Source organism: Camponotus vicinus, unplaced genomic scaffold (assembly GCF_025532165.1).
Source record: "Camponotus vicinus isolate PSW18456_S1 unplaced genomic scaffold, iyCamVici1.0 SCAF_5, whole genome shotgun sequence".
Taxonomy (NCBI): domain Eukaryota; kingdom Metazoa; phylum Arthropoda; class Insecta; order Hymenoptera; family Formicidae; genus Camponotus; species Camponotus vicinus.
This window is the reverse complement of record NW_028141977.1, coordinates 910,373-925,367: the sequence shown is the minus strand read 5'-3', so window position 1 is coordinate 925,367 and position 14,995 is coordinate 910,373. Positions and strand designations below refer to the sequence as shown.

At 35.0% G+C, this 14,995-nt stretch overlaps 2 protein-coding genes across 2 annotated transcripts in view; both read right to left on the bottom strand.

Moving 5' to 3' along the window:
• The window catches only part of LOC145972070 (CUGBP Elav-like family member 1-A), a 491,882-nt gene that overhangs the window by 471,177 nt on the left and 5,710 nt on the right, over positions 1-14,995 (bottom strand). The gene's annotated exons all lie outside the window — the stretch shown is intronic.
• Positions 12,023-14,995, bottom strand: part of LOC145971828 (uncharacterized) — a 28,674-nt gene continuing 25,701 nt past the window's right edge. Inside the window, exon 4 of the mRNA XM_083099888.1 lies at positions 12,023-12,207. Coding sequence (XP_082956014.1) covers positions 12,023-12,207 — 185 coding nt within the window. The remainder of the gene's footprint in view (positions 12,208-14,995) is intronic.

The window sequence follows — 14,995 nt, the reverse complement described above, 5'->3', positions numbered from 1 at the left end:
TATAATCTATTTTGACTTTTAAACAATTAGATTGTCCTCTTTTGAAACTATTCAATTTAGTTTTATTGAAAGTTCTCTCCTTTTAAATATCTATACATATATAATTAGAAAATTGTTTATTTATTATTTGTTTGAAAATTTAAAAGTCAATTCTTATATAAATTAAATCTATTAAATATCTTTAAAATTTATTTATATAAGAAAAATAAGGTTTATAAAATAGAAGCAAAGTTTTAACTCGGAAATCTGAATAGGTAATCTGAATTTGTAAAATAAAAATCGTATAAAAATAAATCCTTCTAAAGTAAAAGCGCCAGTATTAATCTATATTATTACTTTTTACTTATACATATATTCAAACGGGTTTTACAGTATTTTCAAAATGAAGGCTTATATTAATTTAATTTTAATAAAACATTTATATCATAATATATATATGATTATATACGCAATCGACATGTATATATGACAAGAATATTGCCAGAAGATCAATTAATTAAATATTTGTTTTGCCGCTCGAGATCGTGTTAAAGTTTTACGTTGTAAAATTATACGTGCATGAAACATGAATGATCGAAACGAGGACATCGATTTTACTTCCCGATGGAAGAACATGTCTGATGGAACGCGTGGATAACGCGATCCTCTGATACGCGAGAAAGTAACACGGGATCTATACAAAGCGTAGCGCATCCCAAAAAGCTTATCGTAAATGCGTTACGTGTGTACGAAAGAGTTTCGATTACGCAATCGCGTCTGGACATGCAACATACATGTCGAATTTTATGAGCGTGGACCGATGGTTCTCTTATTGCAGAGCGAATCGTTTTGGCTTCTCTCGATACCAGAAAAGCCGAAACTATCCGAGATTGTGATTGGTTCTGTCAGTGCAATTCGCAGTTATTTCTCGCAAACGGATTTCTTCTCGTATTTTCCGAACTGGAGCAGTGCATATGAAAGGCACTATCAGCACGAAATTACTCGACATAACGAACTGAGAAGTGAAGAAACCAAGAAAGTAAATGGAATTTTTTAAATATTATTTTGCAATAAAGAAAGAGAGAGAGAAAAGCTGACATCTTAATATTTCGCAAAATGATGTTACATAATTAATATTAATTTTAATTGATATAATGTTTTTTTATTCTATTTACATATTTTATTTTACCAAATATAAAGCAATTCGCTAATTAATTCATAATTACCACAAAGTGTTTATTAAATATATAAATTATAAAATTCAAACTAATTCTAGATATTAGACACATCAAAGAAGAGATAGAAAAGTAGTAGTAAAAACGTGTCTCAAGAAATTTGATGTGACTTTTTCTTCAACTTACAAGTTAATTTGTAAACTAACATCGTTTTTTCTCTCCCTCCCTAATCTTCAATATTAAATATCTTTATGAAGTTCGAAATTAATGTCGTTCTTTTCATACTTTTAAATAAAGATGGTTTAAAATTAATTAAAATAATATCTTAATAACTTTATTCCTTAAACTAATTTATTAAAACTTCTTTCAATTGCAACGTTCGTACATATTTATATCATGTTTTTAATTTTTGTGAAGAAAATGTAGGGAATGGGTTGGTTCTATATTTAACAAAGAATATATATTTCATTATATTGACTGTCATTTTCATCCTGTAAGAATAAAATGAAATATAGACCATTAGCGTAGAAGCGTTTCCATGTCGTATTTTACAAGAATCCTCTTGTTATAGTGAAAAATGCTTTGTCTCCTCTCCATGATATCAGGGATAAATGTCATTATTCAAAGAAAGCTTTCTAAAACTCGAGTCGGATCCACGATCGGTCCGGTCGGGGTCAACAGTAACAATTATTTTTCACCGGGAGATATCTCGCCTATTTTTTGCCTTTTCTCTCGCCAATCGTTATACAGTCCTTTCGTACTTTAACCGTAAGAATCACTGCCTGCGATAAATTCCGCCAAATCCCATGACCTCTTATTTATCGATACGTATGAAGTCCCGCTTAACAATGCTTCTCGCTGAACTACGTCGATGTCCTATGTCAGCCTTCTGGATATCGAAGAACTTCCCCTCTTATAAATTCAACCGAAGATCCTTGATAGTCTAACGCTTGAGTGGATTTCCCGAAATGGAACCATAAGTCCTTTGAATGTCCAAATACCAGGAATCGATGCAAGCACAGCTGAGACTATCTAAATCTGATTGCCATGAGACGACATTGACCGAGCTGGTAACCAATCTTGAAGAATCATCTCGCGTAAAGTAGCATGATTTTTTCAAAATATATGATAGAAAGTTATATAAATTTTTAATAAAAAAAAATCAAAGTATGGGGAAGAAATTTCCCCTACACATCACTGTTATTTCTTCAAAATATATCTAAAAAAATTATAAGTCATTTATATTTAGCGATAAATACTGCAAACGACAAACAAGCTTTTTTGGAAATTAATAGTTCATAGGATTAATGATCGTCACGAGACCATTTTTTTTCTCGCAACACTAACAGCCAGGACGAAGACGATGTTTACGTGCTTGGTACACCTAATCGTTTTCAGGTGAGGGCTGATTGCGAGCAAGTCGCGTGCACGAACCGAGCCATTAGCATCGTTAATCGCGACCACGTGGCCAGGTACACATCCACATAATTAAATGTAATGCCTCCAGTACGTACGCTTCGTACGCACGGTTCGTACGTACGATTTCGGGTTTCAAACACACATTAACGTTGAATTCTTTATACGCGAATAACGTCGTTAGGGAAATCGAACGACCCAGATCAACCGATTCGTTTCCATAATGAGTTTGCGGTGCGTCCGTTATCGGGACACGTGTCGCCAACACGCTGCGCAAGCCGCGTATATCGTCGACGTTTTAGCCGATGAAATTTGGTATTCGACAATCGGAGGATGAAGTCTGGCTGTAGAATGCCATCCATTACCGCCGATCAAAAAGGCTTTTCGCTTAACGAAGGGACTTGTAAAATCAGCAGCCTGCCAAAATTGAGTTTAAAGCTATTTATATCCACCTATTACGATCACCTGTGAGGATTATATAATAAAATGTTTAATATATATTGATATTTTATAATTATTATTATAATTATATATATTTTAATTATATTTAATTATATTTTATATATTTTATTATAATTAAAAAGAACTGAAGAATATATAATGAATTATAAAAAAAATGGATTACGATAAAAAATCTCTTATTAAAATTGAAGATGAAAAATTCTTAGATTCTCTATTCTTCTTTACGCAAGGAATATAAACATAAAAGACATTTCGTTTTGTTTTATTGTCTTACATCGATCGTCGCAATGCACTCTAAGTGTGTATATTTAGTTGGTATATTCCTCTGTACACTTTCTGACAAAGCTATAAGATGAGCAACAAGAGGATTACGACTTTTGAGCCGTATGAAAGTAGGGTAAAAGTGGAAAATTATATCCAGTGCGGGCTTGAAAATTCTAAGAATATATAATAGACAGGGCTACATGAGAGAAACAACTTTTACGGTCTACTTTACGGCAATTACGAGCTTACATGCAACGAACTAAGACAGAACATCGGACGTCGCAAATATTCGCGTTCAACGAGCTTACAACGCAAAGTGCGCTAAATATCCCTCGCACTATGAGGCGCATTATCGCTGTCGACGTTTATTAAGGAAGAAACGCGACAGCGATGTGGCGTGCCGTAATTCCAAGCAAGGCTAAGGGTGAGTAAACGAAGGATAGATAAGGCAACTATGAAGTAGAGGGTACGCAGAAAAAATAAGAAAGCAGCAAAACTGTCGGCAATGAAAAAACTCCTAAGTTTTTTCAATTACACTGTTTAAATTACATTATTCAATCGACTGAAAAAATAATGAATTTGTGAATTATATCTACTTAAAATATTCAAGTGGGACAAAGTCATGAATTGTTTAATCGTAATCACACGTTTTGATGTCTTCAAGAGCGCCCTTTGTTCGTCCTGTGATATTACAAGTTTTAATATGAAGAGAAAGAGATTATCAATTTTTGATTCCCCGACGATCGTAAAAGAAGGATTATAAAATATTATATTGAAACATTATTCCTACAGATAATGCTATCTTCATCGTTAACAAAAAGATAATATTTTTACTTAAAATATTAATGATAGGATAAATATATATATTTAAACAAAGAATTAAGAATCAAAGAAAGAGGAAGCATTATAGACATTGTGTCTTTAAATCAATGATTTTTGAGTTTTCTAGTTATTTTTGTACACTCTAACTCTTTTAACTTCGCCACCTTTTGTGACTTTTACCGTTCGATATCAAACCTCTCCGTTTCGCACGGCATACATAATCTCGAGGCGTGTTTCTCGAAAATTACCTAGCAAGGCGCGAAGAACGCAACGCTCAGTCTCAAAGTTTTCCATGCGCCCTCGACTGTATCTACGGGTCACCATCTCTCGGTCCCCCTTTCAGCCCCGTCTTTGGTCTTACCGGAATAGTGCGCAAGCTATGTGTATGTATATGTACATGTATATGTACACGTGCACGGTATCTCTTTATAAATTTACAAACGAGTCACGAACGTCGGTCCCCGTAATAAGGGGCACGCCGGGTACGCTGTAATTGACACGTCGGATATATCCGCACGCGGGTTTAAACGCGGGGGAGCATAGTTGGAGACGTTGATTCCCTTGTTAAGACGCGCCGCGGGACGTCGTAGAAGCGAAATGAGAAAGGTGGAGCGCGGCCTGAGAAGAGGCCATTCCAACCCGTACCCACCGATAAAAACTCGACAGTCGAAAGAACGGAAGGGAAGCAAGAGGGGAAATTACGGAAACGGAAGCGATTGACGGTAGAGAGGAGGCAAGAGAAGGAGAGAGAGCAGCCACGGATCAACGCGTGTAAAAGGAAGAGCCGAACGCACGTTGTGCTGCTGCAGCAAAAAGTAAGACGTGAAGGGGAAAATAAACGGCGGGAACGAGAAAATCAACGGAAGAGCTCGTTGATTACCGTAAGGAGATCCGAAACCGGCCATCTAGGACAAAAAAGATTGGACGGAAAGTGAAAGACTAGATAAAAGTCAATGAGGCAAAAAGTAGAGCCAGGCTCAGTTCAGGCAAAAACGTTAAATCAAAATTCTTAATTTTTTTACTTTTTGTGAATAAAACATTTTTTAATAATCGGACAGAGAGAGAGAGAGATTGCGGTATTAAAATCTGATAATATGAAAATCTGATGATATGAAAATGAATAAAAAAGGAGACAGAAAAGAAAGATCAGCGGAAGAGGATCGCGTTCGGCTTAACGTGTTATTTTGTATTTTATCGCCGGCGGCGCGATAAGTATAACGTCGGCCGGGAAAATAGGTGTAAAGTGCTTTTAACGTAATCACTTGCTCGTCGACCGCAGCTACTAGCCGGCAACTTTCGAAAGTGAGAGCTTATAACGCGTGTCTGATGCGTAGCCGGAGCCTTACTACTTGCGCGAGCGCCGCGTCTGACCATTTCGGCGGTTTCCACTTTCTCCTTTCGCTACTTTGCGCGCGTGTGCCTCTCTCTTTCCTCCGTCTTTCTCTCGCCCATTTTTTTTTCTTCGTCTTTCCAGTATCGAACACGTTCGCCGGCGACCAACTCGGAGGAAACCGTACTTAAACCCATTAGTGGTATTGCCTCGTTTTAAAGCGGCGGCGCGCAAGAAGACTCGACTCACACATCGTCGCATCGGAATGGCCAAACCACTGATTAAATAAGTGAGATTAAAAATGTTAATTGAATATTACGTCGCTGATTACTTTTGTCTAAAATGTGGCACATCTTGGCTTCTTTACCGTTTTTCTTACACGAAATAGAACTGTAAATATCTATTAATATCAGAGAGATACTTGATATATCTTATAAATAAAATACATAACTGTTTGTTTACCGTAGAAAATGATATTTACAGAATCATTTGTGATTCTCTTTATACTTTGTACGTGTTTCAAAGAAGCAGAATTTATTGAAATTGCCGATGTTTGTTAAAATGTGCTTCTACGTTAACAAAGTTTTAATTGAATCGATATGCAGAATCATAAATTTAGCTTTGATCTTGAACCACACACTGTTAATATTGATAGCAATCAAAACGTATATTAGAGAATCGATTAGTGCTGTTCATATGTACTCGGCCCTATACAGTCGAGTGATCGGTATAGCCGGTTGACGTAACACACATCCAATTCGTCAGAATATTCGTCATGTATCCACTCATGTAATTGATTTGATTGACGTTTACTTTTATTAACGATCTCTATTTATCTGTCAATATTTTTTCAGTACTTTTATAAGTAATCACGCTTATGATATTGCGCGAGTAAACCACAGAAGAGATATATATCTCACATACCGAACAAATATAAGTGTATTTGCCAATTTGGAACATAGAAGATCAGGACATGTTGGCCACTGCAATCCAATTTTCTCCTCCAATATGGAATTCATGGTACGTTGCTCGCGAAGTAAAAGGAAATAAAACTATAATCTTCAACGTCTTGTAAAGCAAACATATCACAATCAGCTGACATAAATGCGAACAAACAAAACATTTCAATAGATTTGATATAAACAAAAAATGTGAGAACACTATGATAAAATTCTGTGTATCATTTAATTACAGAATAAATTAAAGGAAAAAAATCAATGTATTAACAATCCGATATATGATATTGATACGCATACATATAAAATAGTTATAGATTTTTCGCAGGTATATTTCAGATGACGAGAGAGAATTTTTTGATCAATTTAAAATAAATTTCTCGCTTTTCCCTTTCTCTCGTTTTAAACCGTGATTTCCGACGCGTTGAACATTATCGCGGCACGTAAACTCATTTTCCCCGAACGAGAAAATCTCTCTCGTGCGAGCGAAAGGGCAACGGGCCCGATCACGTGAAGGAGAGGATCCTCAAGAGGCTCGACCCAGCACGCGTGCAATCCCGGCGCGATGCCACTGAAGATGTGGGAGAACAACGATGAATTTTTGACTTCCCCATAGAAATCTTGGATCCGCGTCACGCCAGCCCAACAGAAATCCGTCCGATCGTTTATACCACCTTGCCGATTTGCGGCGGCGAATGCCGGGGTTGTTGAACGGGGGGAGGACACGAAACGAGCGGCGAAAGAGACGCGCGTTAGAGCGAGAGACCCCGGGGGTGGCGGTGGCTGGTGGTTGCCTGCGACAAGGACAGGGGGAGAGAGAGAGAGAGAGAGAGAAGGGTGAGAAAGGGCAGAGCGGAGAGCGCGGGGGAGCGGAGGTTGGCGGCAAATTGAATCTCGCGCAAGACGTGACCGCCCCCGGGAACACCGGCGCGTCTGTACAGTGAAAATCACGACACGACTCTGCGGCCCACAATACGTATTACCTACGCTTCGTGGAAGTCGTGGCATTAGGCAACGACGTATTTCTCGTCGTCGCCGTACAGACGATGAGATTCCCGACGTCGAGGGCTCCGACTCCCTCTCTTGCTCCGGATTTTCATCTTCTCGTGCGACGCGTTTCGATGCTCGCGCGTCGAAAGTGAGGCTGATCCTGTGATGCACGACGAAAACAATCCCCGTAGCGTCGTTCACGGGAACGTTCAAGAGGCTGCGACTGTTTTAAAGCGAATTAATTGCATCGCTCGCCGGAAATGCTCGTTTTACGCGGATCCCATTAAATTATGGAAGTTAAAAATACTGTTACTTTAATCAGAGACTAAAGAGAACAACCTATTAATTACTTTAGTTTTGCGACATGTCTTTTGAAGAATAATAAAGCTTTTGTGAATTAAAGATAATTATTTAAATTATTTTTTGGCATTTATATAATTGTTTATTAAATTGTTTATTAAATGGAGCTTTCATCTCTCTTTATGAGTTAGTTTTTTAAATTGTAATCTTTTTTTAAAGCAGATATCGTACACAGATGGAGATGTATTAAACGAGAAGATCAAAGAAGATGTTTACGATAGAGAAAGTGATAATATTGAACGGTACGACACTTTCCCTTTTTCTTAGGAAAATTCTATAACATCTGCTTTATGGGAATTGATGCCTTTGAGCTTTATAACGGCGATTAAAAAAACGAGGCTCTGCAATGTAGCTATAAAGTATATTAAAATCGCTACTTTCCCAGGCACATTATCTATGCTAGATGAAGAAAGTGACGTGAGAACAATGACATGCAACTCGACATATTATAGATGTCGACGACGTCATCGTCGTGATATCCACCGTGACGTCTGCAACGTTGCATGACGTGAACGAGATTAGCGGGACATGTCGCCGAGTACTCAAATTTTCCTCCTTGTCGCATCTCGAAGCTTCAGCTTTAGAGTTAATAAAAAATTTCAAACGCAACGACAATAAAATCGTCACGAGCTATCAGATATGCGAATGATTATTTTAGTAAGTGAATAATAAATAGAATAAGAATAAAAAATATATTAACATGTTAATAATTGAAAATTCCTTTTATTAATTCTAATAATATTTAAATAAAAAGTTGCTTAATTAAAATGATATAAGTAAATGAATATATATTATTATTATCATATAAATTTTGTCACATTTTTGTCACATAATCACATTTGAATATATTAATGTAAATCAACAATATTTATGCGAAATATGGAATCGATTTCCTGGATTTTATGACATCTAAATTAATTCTTTTTATTATTGCTATTATCGTAAAATAATAATGACATTAACATTTATTATGCATTAATAATAAAGAAATTATTTTATTTTACTATAGTTTTGAAATTATATTATAAAATTAATTTAACTTTATTTGAGATTCTCTCATTAATTTACAATATTCTAAAAAAATACGAAAAAATATTTATAGATTATAGATTTAGGGAAAAGGATGTGGAAATATATATTACATTTGTACGAATTTGGTAGATATGTCGAATGTCAATTGATGATGTCAAATAAAGTTACGCTTAAAACGAATTGTATACATCACCGTTTACACCGTTTAAATATTCATGAATTAATCAAATTATACCATCGGGACAAATGGAAACCCTTTCAAACATGATTTATGTAATTTCTACTATTTCTCACTCACCACTTTTCAAATTCTTTTCTGAAAACGTAAATATCGCAAAATAAAATACATGTGGTAATTAAAAAACTGAAAACATAGATTAATATTTACGTTTTCAGAAAGATGAGTGAGAAATAACGGAAGTTACATAAATAATTAATCTTAGACGCACTCACAAAATTTAAGAGAGAAATCAAAAGACTAGCTTCTTACTTATATGTGTACGTACGCTACATACAAGAATTATATTTTGATACGTACTTGCTCGCGTATATGAACGTCGAATAAATTACATGCCTTCCGGTGACGTCCATCCGAATGAGACAGGGCGTACCTGCAACGTGGACGATTTTTCCCCGGATTTTATTAAGCGCGTACCTACGCAATCGGAGCAACTCGTGCGGGTGCGCTGTGGGATTTGCACGTAAAACGTCGGATGCCCCGCGGGCTCGACTACGCCCGGATGAATGGAAAATTAAAAACGCCAATCAGGTGGCGGAATCCAGCCTAGAGCAATGCCGTCGGTAGTGTCACTCGAAAGGTACGAAAATAAATTTTTTCTCCTCCTATCTATGCTCATGCATCGCGTAAATAATAAAACTTCTTGTGTAATCGTTACTTATCGCTGCAAATACGACAGCAAGTTTAAGTTTCTAAAATTGGCGATACTCTTAAAAGATAATGAATCAAATTTATGTGTAATTTACAATTATATTTTATAATTAAATTATTGTGTCATTAAAATAAAGTAGATAGAAATTGTTACATTTTAATCAAAAATATAAATCTCGTATAATATTAATAATTATAATTAATATTTGTTATAAAACGGTACTCTTAGCCAAAATTTAATAATATGTATAAAATATGTATAATATATTAGTCGATTTAATAACGTAATATAGAGAGAATTAAATGTTAATATTGTGAAATTATTGGAACCAAATCCTTATTTTAAAGTATTTTTTTCAGTCCTTTCTATTCATTTTAATGGCATATTATAATGACATATATAAGTGCGTAAAATAAAAATATCATTGTATGTTCTTTTGTTTTTAAATGGGAAATATAAATAGTGAAAGAGCAACGCAAAAAGGAAGACATTTTATGAAAATTCCCAAACAGACAAGATATGTAAATTCGTTGTATAAATATTCAACTGTATATGTCTATAATTACGTTAAAAAAGTAATGTTTTCCTGGTAAAAAGGAATATACTTTAGGTTGCGCATCCAACTATTTCTTATACCAAGCAAGACCGATGTTAGTAGGGATTACGCTATTACTGAGGCAATCTATAAATCAATTCGCTCATGCAAATTTCATCGAATTCGATCGATAAGCCAATTGCGCGAACTTTATGCATTGACATGAACGTCTTCGACGCACCTGATGTGTATCGATGTAACTTGACTGGAATATCTGGAAGCGAGTGTTCACATTGAAGGAACCCCTGCTGTTCGTTATCGTGGGCTCCCCTCCGTTCCGCCCACTTATCAAGACTTGCCTAAATGCTGGAACCACCCTAGCAATTAAAACGTGCACGCAATACGTCACGCGATCTCCGACCGACACCTCTGTCTAAACTAATTACAAAGCGAGCCTATGGAGTTCCACAAGTTATACACATCCGTGGACAATGTGTTGCACTCACGATCGTATTCCAGATTACTGTATAAATTTATATAGATAACACATCAAGGCGCACAATTTCTTATTTTATTCTGGTGTATAGATTAATTTAATAATTTTTATTATATATTATTTGTTGACAAATAAGTAATCATCTTCGAATTCTTTAATTATCATTATTATTATTACCGTTAGTGTTATTATTAATTATATATTATTATTTTATAATATTATATAATTATACTTTTTTTCTCGAACAATAAATTTTGCATAGAATTCCTTAATGCAAGGACTTGCACACGCATACATACACATGCATGTATCCCACAGTTTAAAAAATATATATTATTTACACGTGAAAATACAATATGGCATATCTAAAAAATGGGAACATACAATCTCACAGACAGTTTAATAATTAATAACGATCTATCGTGATATATCAAAGTGCTCGCCGAATAGATTGACACGGCGCGTCAACGTCAATGCATAACATATGTGCATTGATCGCATAAGATCGATATGGTCTCCGTGTTCCAGTTTCGAGATTAAATCGTACCAATCGCGTTTCTAGGAATATTAACATCGCAACCTCTTTCCGTCAATTTTTTATCGACTCAAAAATTACTCTGCCATAAATTGCGCAATTGTGCAAAATTTCAATTTCTTATATACTTTCATATTGGTGATATAAAGTCTAAAAAATGATTGTAACTGATCGAATATAAGCAAAGAGAATGCAGAATTTTTTGGAATTATTAAAATCATTATTTCTGATAGAAAGCAATTTGCCATGTGACATTTTCACTCACAGAATGAAACGTAATGCGGAAAGAAATTGCATTCGAATCTATATCCTTGAAGATACTAAAAAAGATGTGTGTGTCTCGCATAATAGTTATACATCACATGGAAATTTCTTAAAAATTGCATTTCGTTATTAATGTAGTTTTACGAGTGGATAGAAGAACGCGGAATATCGCGTTACGAAATAGAAACACGTATTTGTATTTGATTTATTTTCAACTTCCGCATTCGCGAATAGAAAAGAGATCGCGCGGGGCAGCATACGGCACTTTTATACATGGAACGGTGAATAATGCAAAACGCTCCATTTGATTTTACTCGGGATTTACACGAGGAATCGCGGCGAAAGGAGAATACGGCAGCGCTTAGCTGCTTGAAACTCGCTAATCTTGTTAGAGCAGCGCGCACCGGTGCACCGAGATGCCATTTCTGAAGATTGCAATTCAATACGGCGCTCTCGTCGTGCTGGCATCCGTGCAGTTACCGTTACCGTGACTCACGATATTGTCGAGCCTCCGTGTTATCCAACACATCCTAGGTCGCCCGTGATCATTTGAAACTCCAGCATCTCGTATAAAGAAACGAGATCGTTAATCCACTTCTTTATCGTGTACTCGGCGAATACGCCGACCTTATCGGCCAATTCGGCCACGCGAATTAAAACATTCAAGACCGATGTGATGGAGTTTGTATCGTCGAGTCCAACTGTAATTTATCGAATAAAGTAACTCTATATTAAATTAAAATTATTAAAAATGTCAGACTCGTGAATATAAAATTAAAAGTATAAATTGGTATAAGTGGCAATCCGAGTCTAGTGTCGAAATTATTACACCGCTATTTATTGTACAAAAGACAATCATATAAGAAAATACATATAATAAATATACATTTGAGTAAGTTACGAACGTTTCGACCCTATTTTTGGGTCATCTTCAGCGCAAATTTAAACTAAGTAATGAAATAATACAAAATTGGAGTCAAGCATACGAGTGCTGTCTATATTAAATGCAAATTTAATATCGAAAATTAAACAAATAGAGATACTGCAAAAAATAACCTTTCTCAAAATATTCACTAAGAGAGAAAAAAAGAATTAAATCCTAAATAAAATTATTATTATATAAAATGCGGTCAGATTGAAATTATTCTATATGACTCGCATCTCGTACTATCAATCTATATTTCTATTATATCAATGAATTAAAATTCTATCAAAATCAGCCAAAATATCGAAGAACATGTAAAATTGGACATTTCTTCGCTAATGAGAAAGTGCAGGTCAATATAAAAATTTTTGTCGAATCCAAAAATGTTGATACTATTTTAAAGCATTATGCATAGACAGATATTGCAATTTGATCCAATAAGGTCAAATACGAACGTTGCCTCGTCCATTACTCCTTAAAGCGCTCCAAGATCATCCTTAGATATGGACAAGTTGATCACGCTGCGAACGAGAACGTATTCGCGCTCGAACGACATTAATTATGCACGCAAGTTGAGCACACGGCTGCATAGAGCGAATCACCCGGTGTTACCGACACCCAAGCGCGCTAATCGCTGGAATAATCTCGTATTTATATCCGGATTAAACATACACAATCGTGGGATCCTGCTCAATCAATCGAGTTCAATCCATTTATCAATTCAATTATAATAATTTCTAATCGTCAAAAATGTCGAATCATGCATATTCGACGAATAAATAAATTTGTTGCAAATATGTAACTTTTAATATATTTTACTTTTCATATTTAATAAAAAATCTTTTAGATATATTATTTCAAATATTTATTATGCATATAATTATTAAGATTGATTATATGACATTTATTTTATACAATATAATATTATTAGAATCAAATAAATATTATATTTATTTTATTAATTACTAACTATTTTTCAAATTATTGTATAGACTTATTTTATCAGATTAAATGAGATTTTATACATAATGTTTAATATATAATAACATCATTAAAAATTAAACATTATCTATAAAACATTAATCGTGCAGCTGCGAAAAATGCCAATGTCAATCTTGTTGTCGCGATATATCTAGCAAATTTTTGTCAAAAAGGATGATAAGAATTTTTCACCGGATAAGTTGCAACTGATTGTGTTATCACCACTTTACGAAGGACAAAAAAAACCGAACTGACCTTTCCAACTAAAATGTATCTGCCGCTGACTCTGTATTTACGATAGCGAATAAAATGGTATTTAAGCTAAGACCGTTATGTGTTTAAAACTGCACGAACCAGGACCGGTCGCGCCAGGCATGGATGCAACGTGGTTACACGCATCGCGTTCTTCGTAAGCTTCTGGTCGTAAAAACGACGTAGCAGACGGCACGAACACCATTCATAAGTTACGAGGCTCAGCCGATTAAATCGTCTTCCGCAATTAGAAAAAAGAGCGCAGGAGTTTCCGATGCGATACGAAATTCCACGATGTAATGCCGCGGCACGGAAACTCCTATGCGTCTTGGCGGTTCACCGGGTATAGTGAACCGACCGGAATCGATTCGTATCTGCTGAATTAATTACGCGCCCATTTTCTACCTCGTATTGAAACCCCCGCGTTCGTCCCGCACTGCCATACCATTTCCACGTTCATCGATCCACGGAATCGAATGCGCGGAAATAAGGAGAACTGACGTCCTTCCAGGTCTGAAAGATTACGTGGAAACCAAATGGATGGTATGTTGCGCAGTTAGACAATTGGACGATCAGTGTCAGATTTGACAAGTCTCCGCAAAATATTAATCCGTATTTAATTTTTAACGGTACTTAAATAATGATATTGAAAAGACAGCGGATTGACATTAGCTGTAGAATATTCTCTAAATTCGTTATAATATTAAAAGAAGAATGTGATTAATTAAAGAGAGCTTAAAGATGTAACAACTAGTGGAGCAAAATTTAGAACAAAGTATCATATATTATTAATAAATCTTAGTATATAATCTTATCTATAAATATAATAAACATATACATTATATTTGAAAATCTTGAACATTGTTACTTTAATTGTATAAAATTTTTTATTATTTTTATTGTTTTCTATATATTTTAATTATATATAATTTTTTATTTATTCGAAAACAAAAATATATAACAAACATATTTATTCTGTATAATGAGGAATAATATTATATTGAAATAAACACACAAGAGATATATTTAATTAAAATACAGTAGACTCGATATTCAACTGCTACGATTTCGTGCAGGGGCAACCAGTTCAACTCCGATAAAAAAAATATCATTATGCCCAGCTTATGTCGAAGATAAATGAGCAAAGAAAGGGATATAAAAAAAAAGAATGAGCAAGAATAATGTTTTATTCATAGAGTGCCTATATAAATTATGCATGTTGGTAATGGCTATATTTCCACAACAGTTGATACAATAACGTCATTATTAATTTCTACGCGCTACGTTTCGTGATTTTCGGCCATTTAACATCGGTTCGCATTGTATCCGTT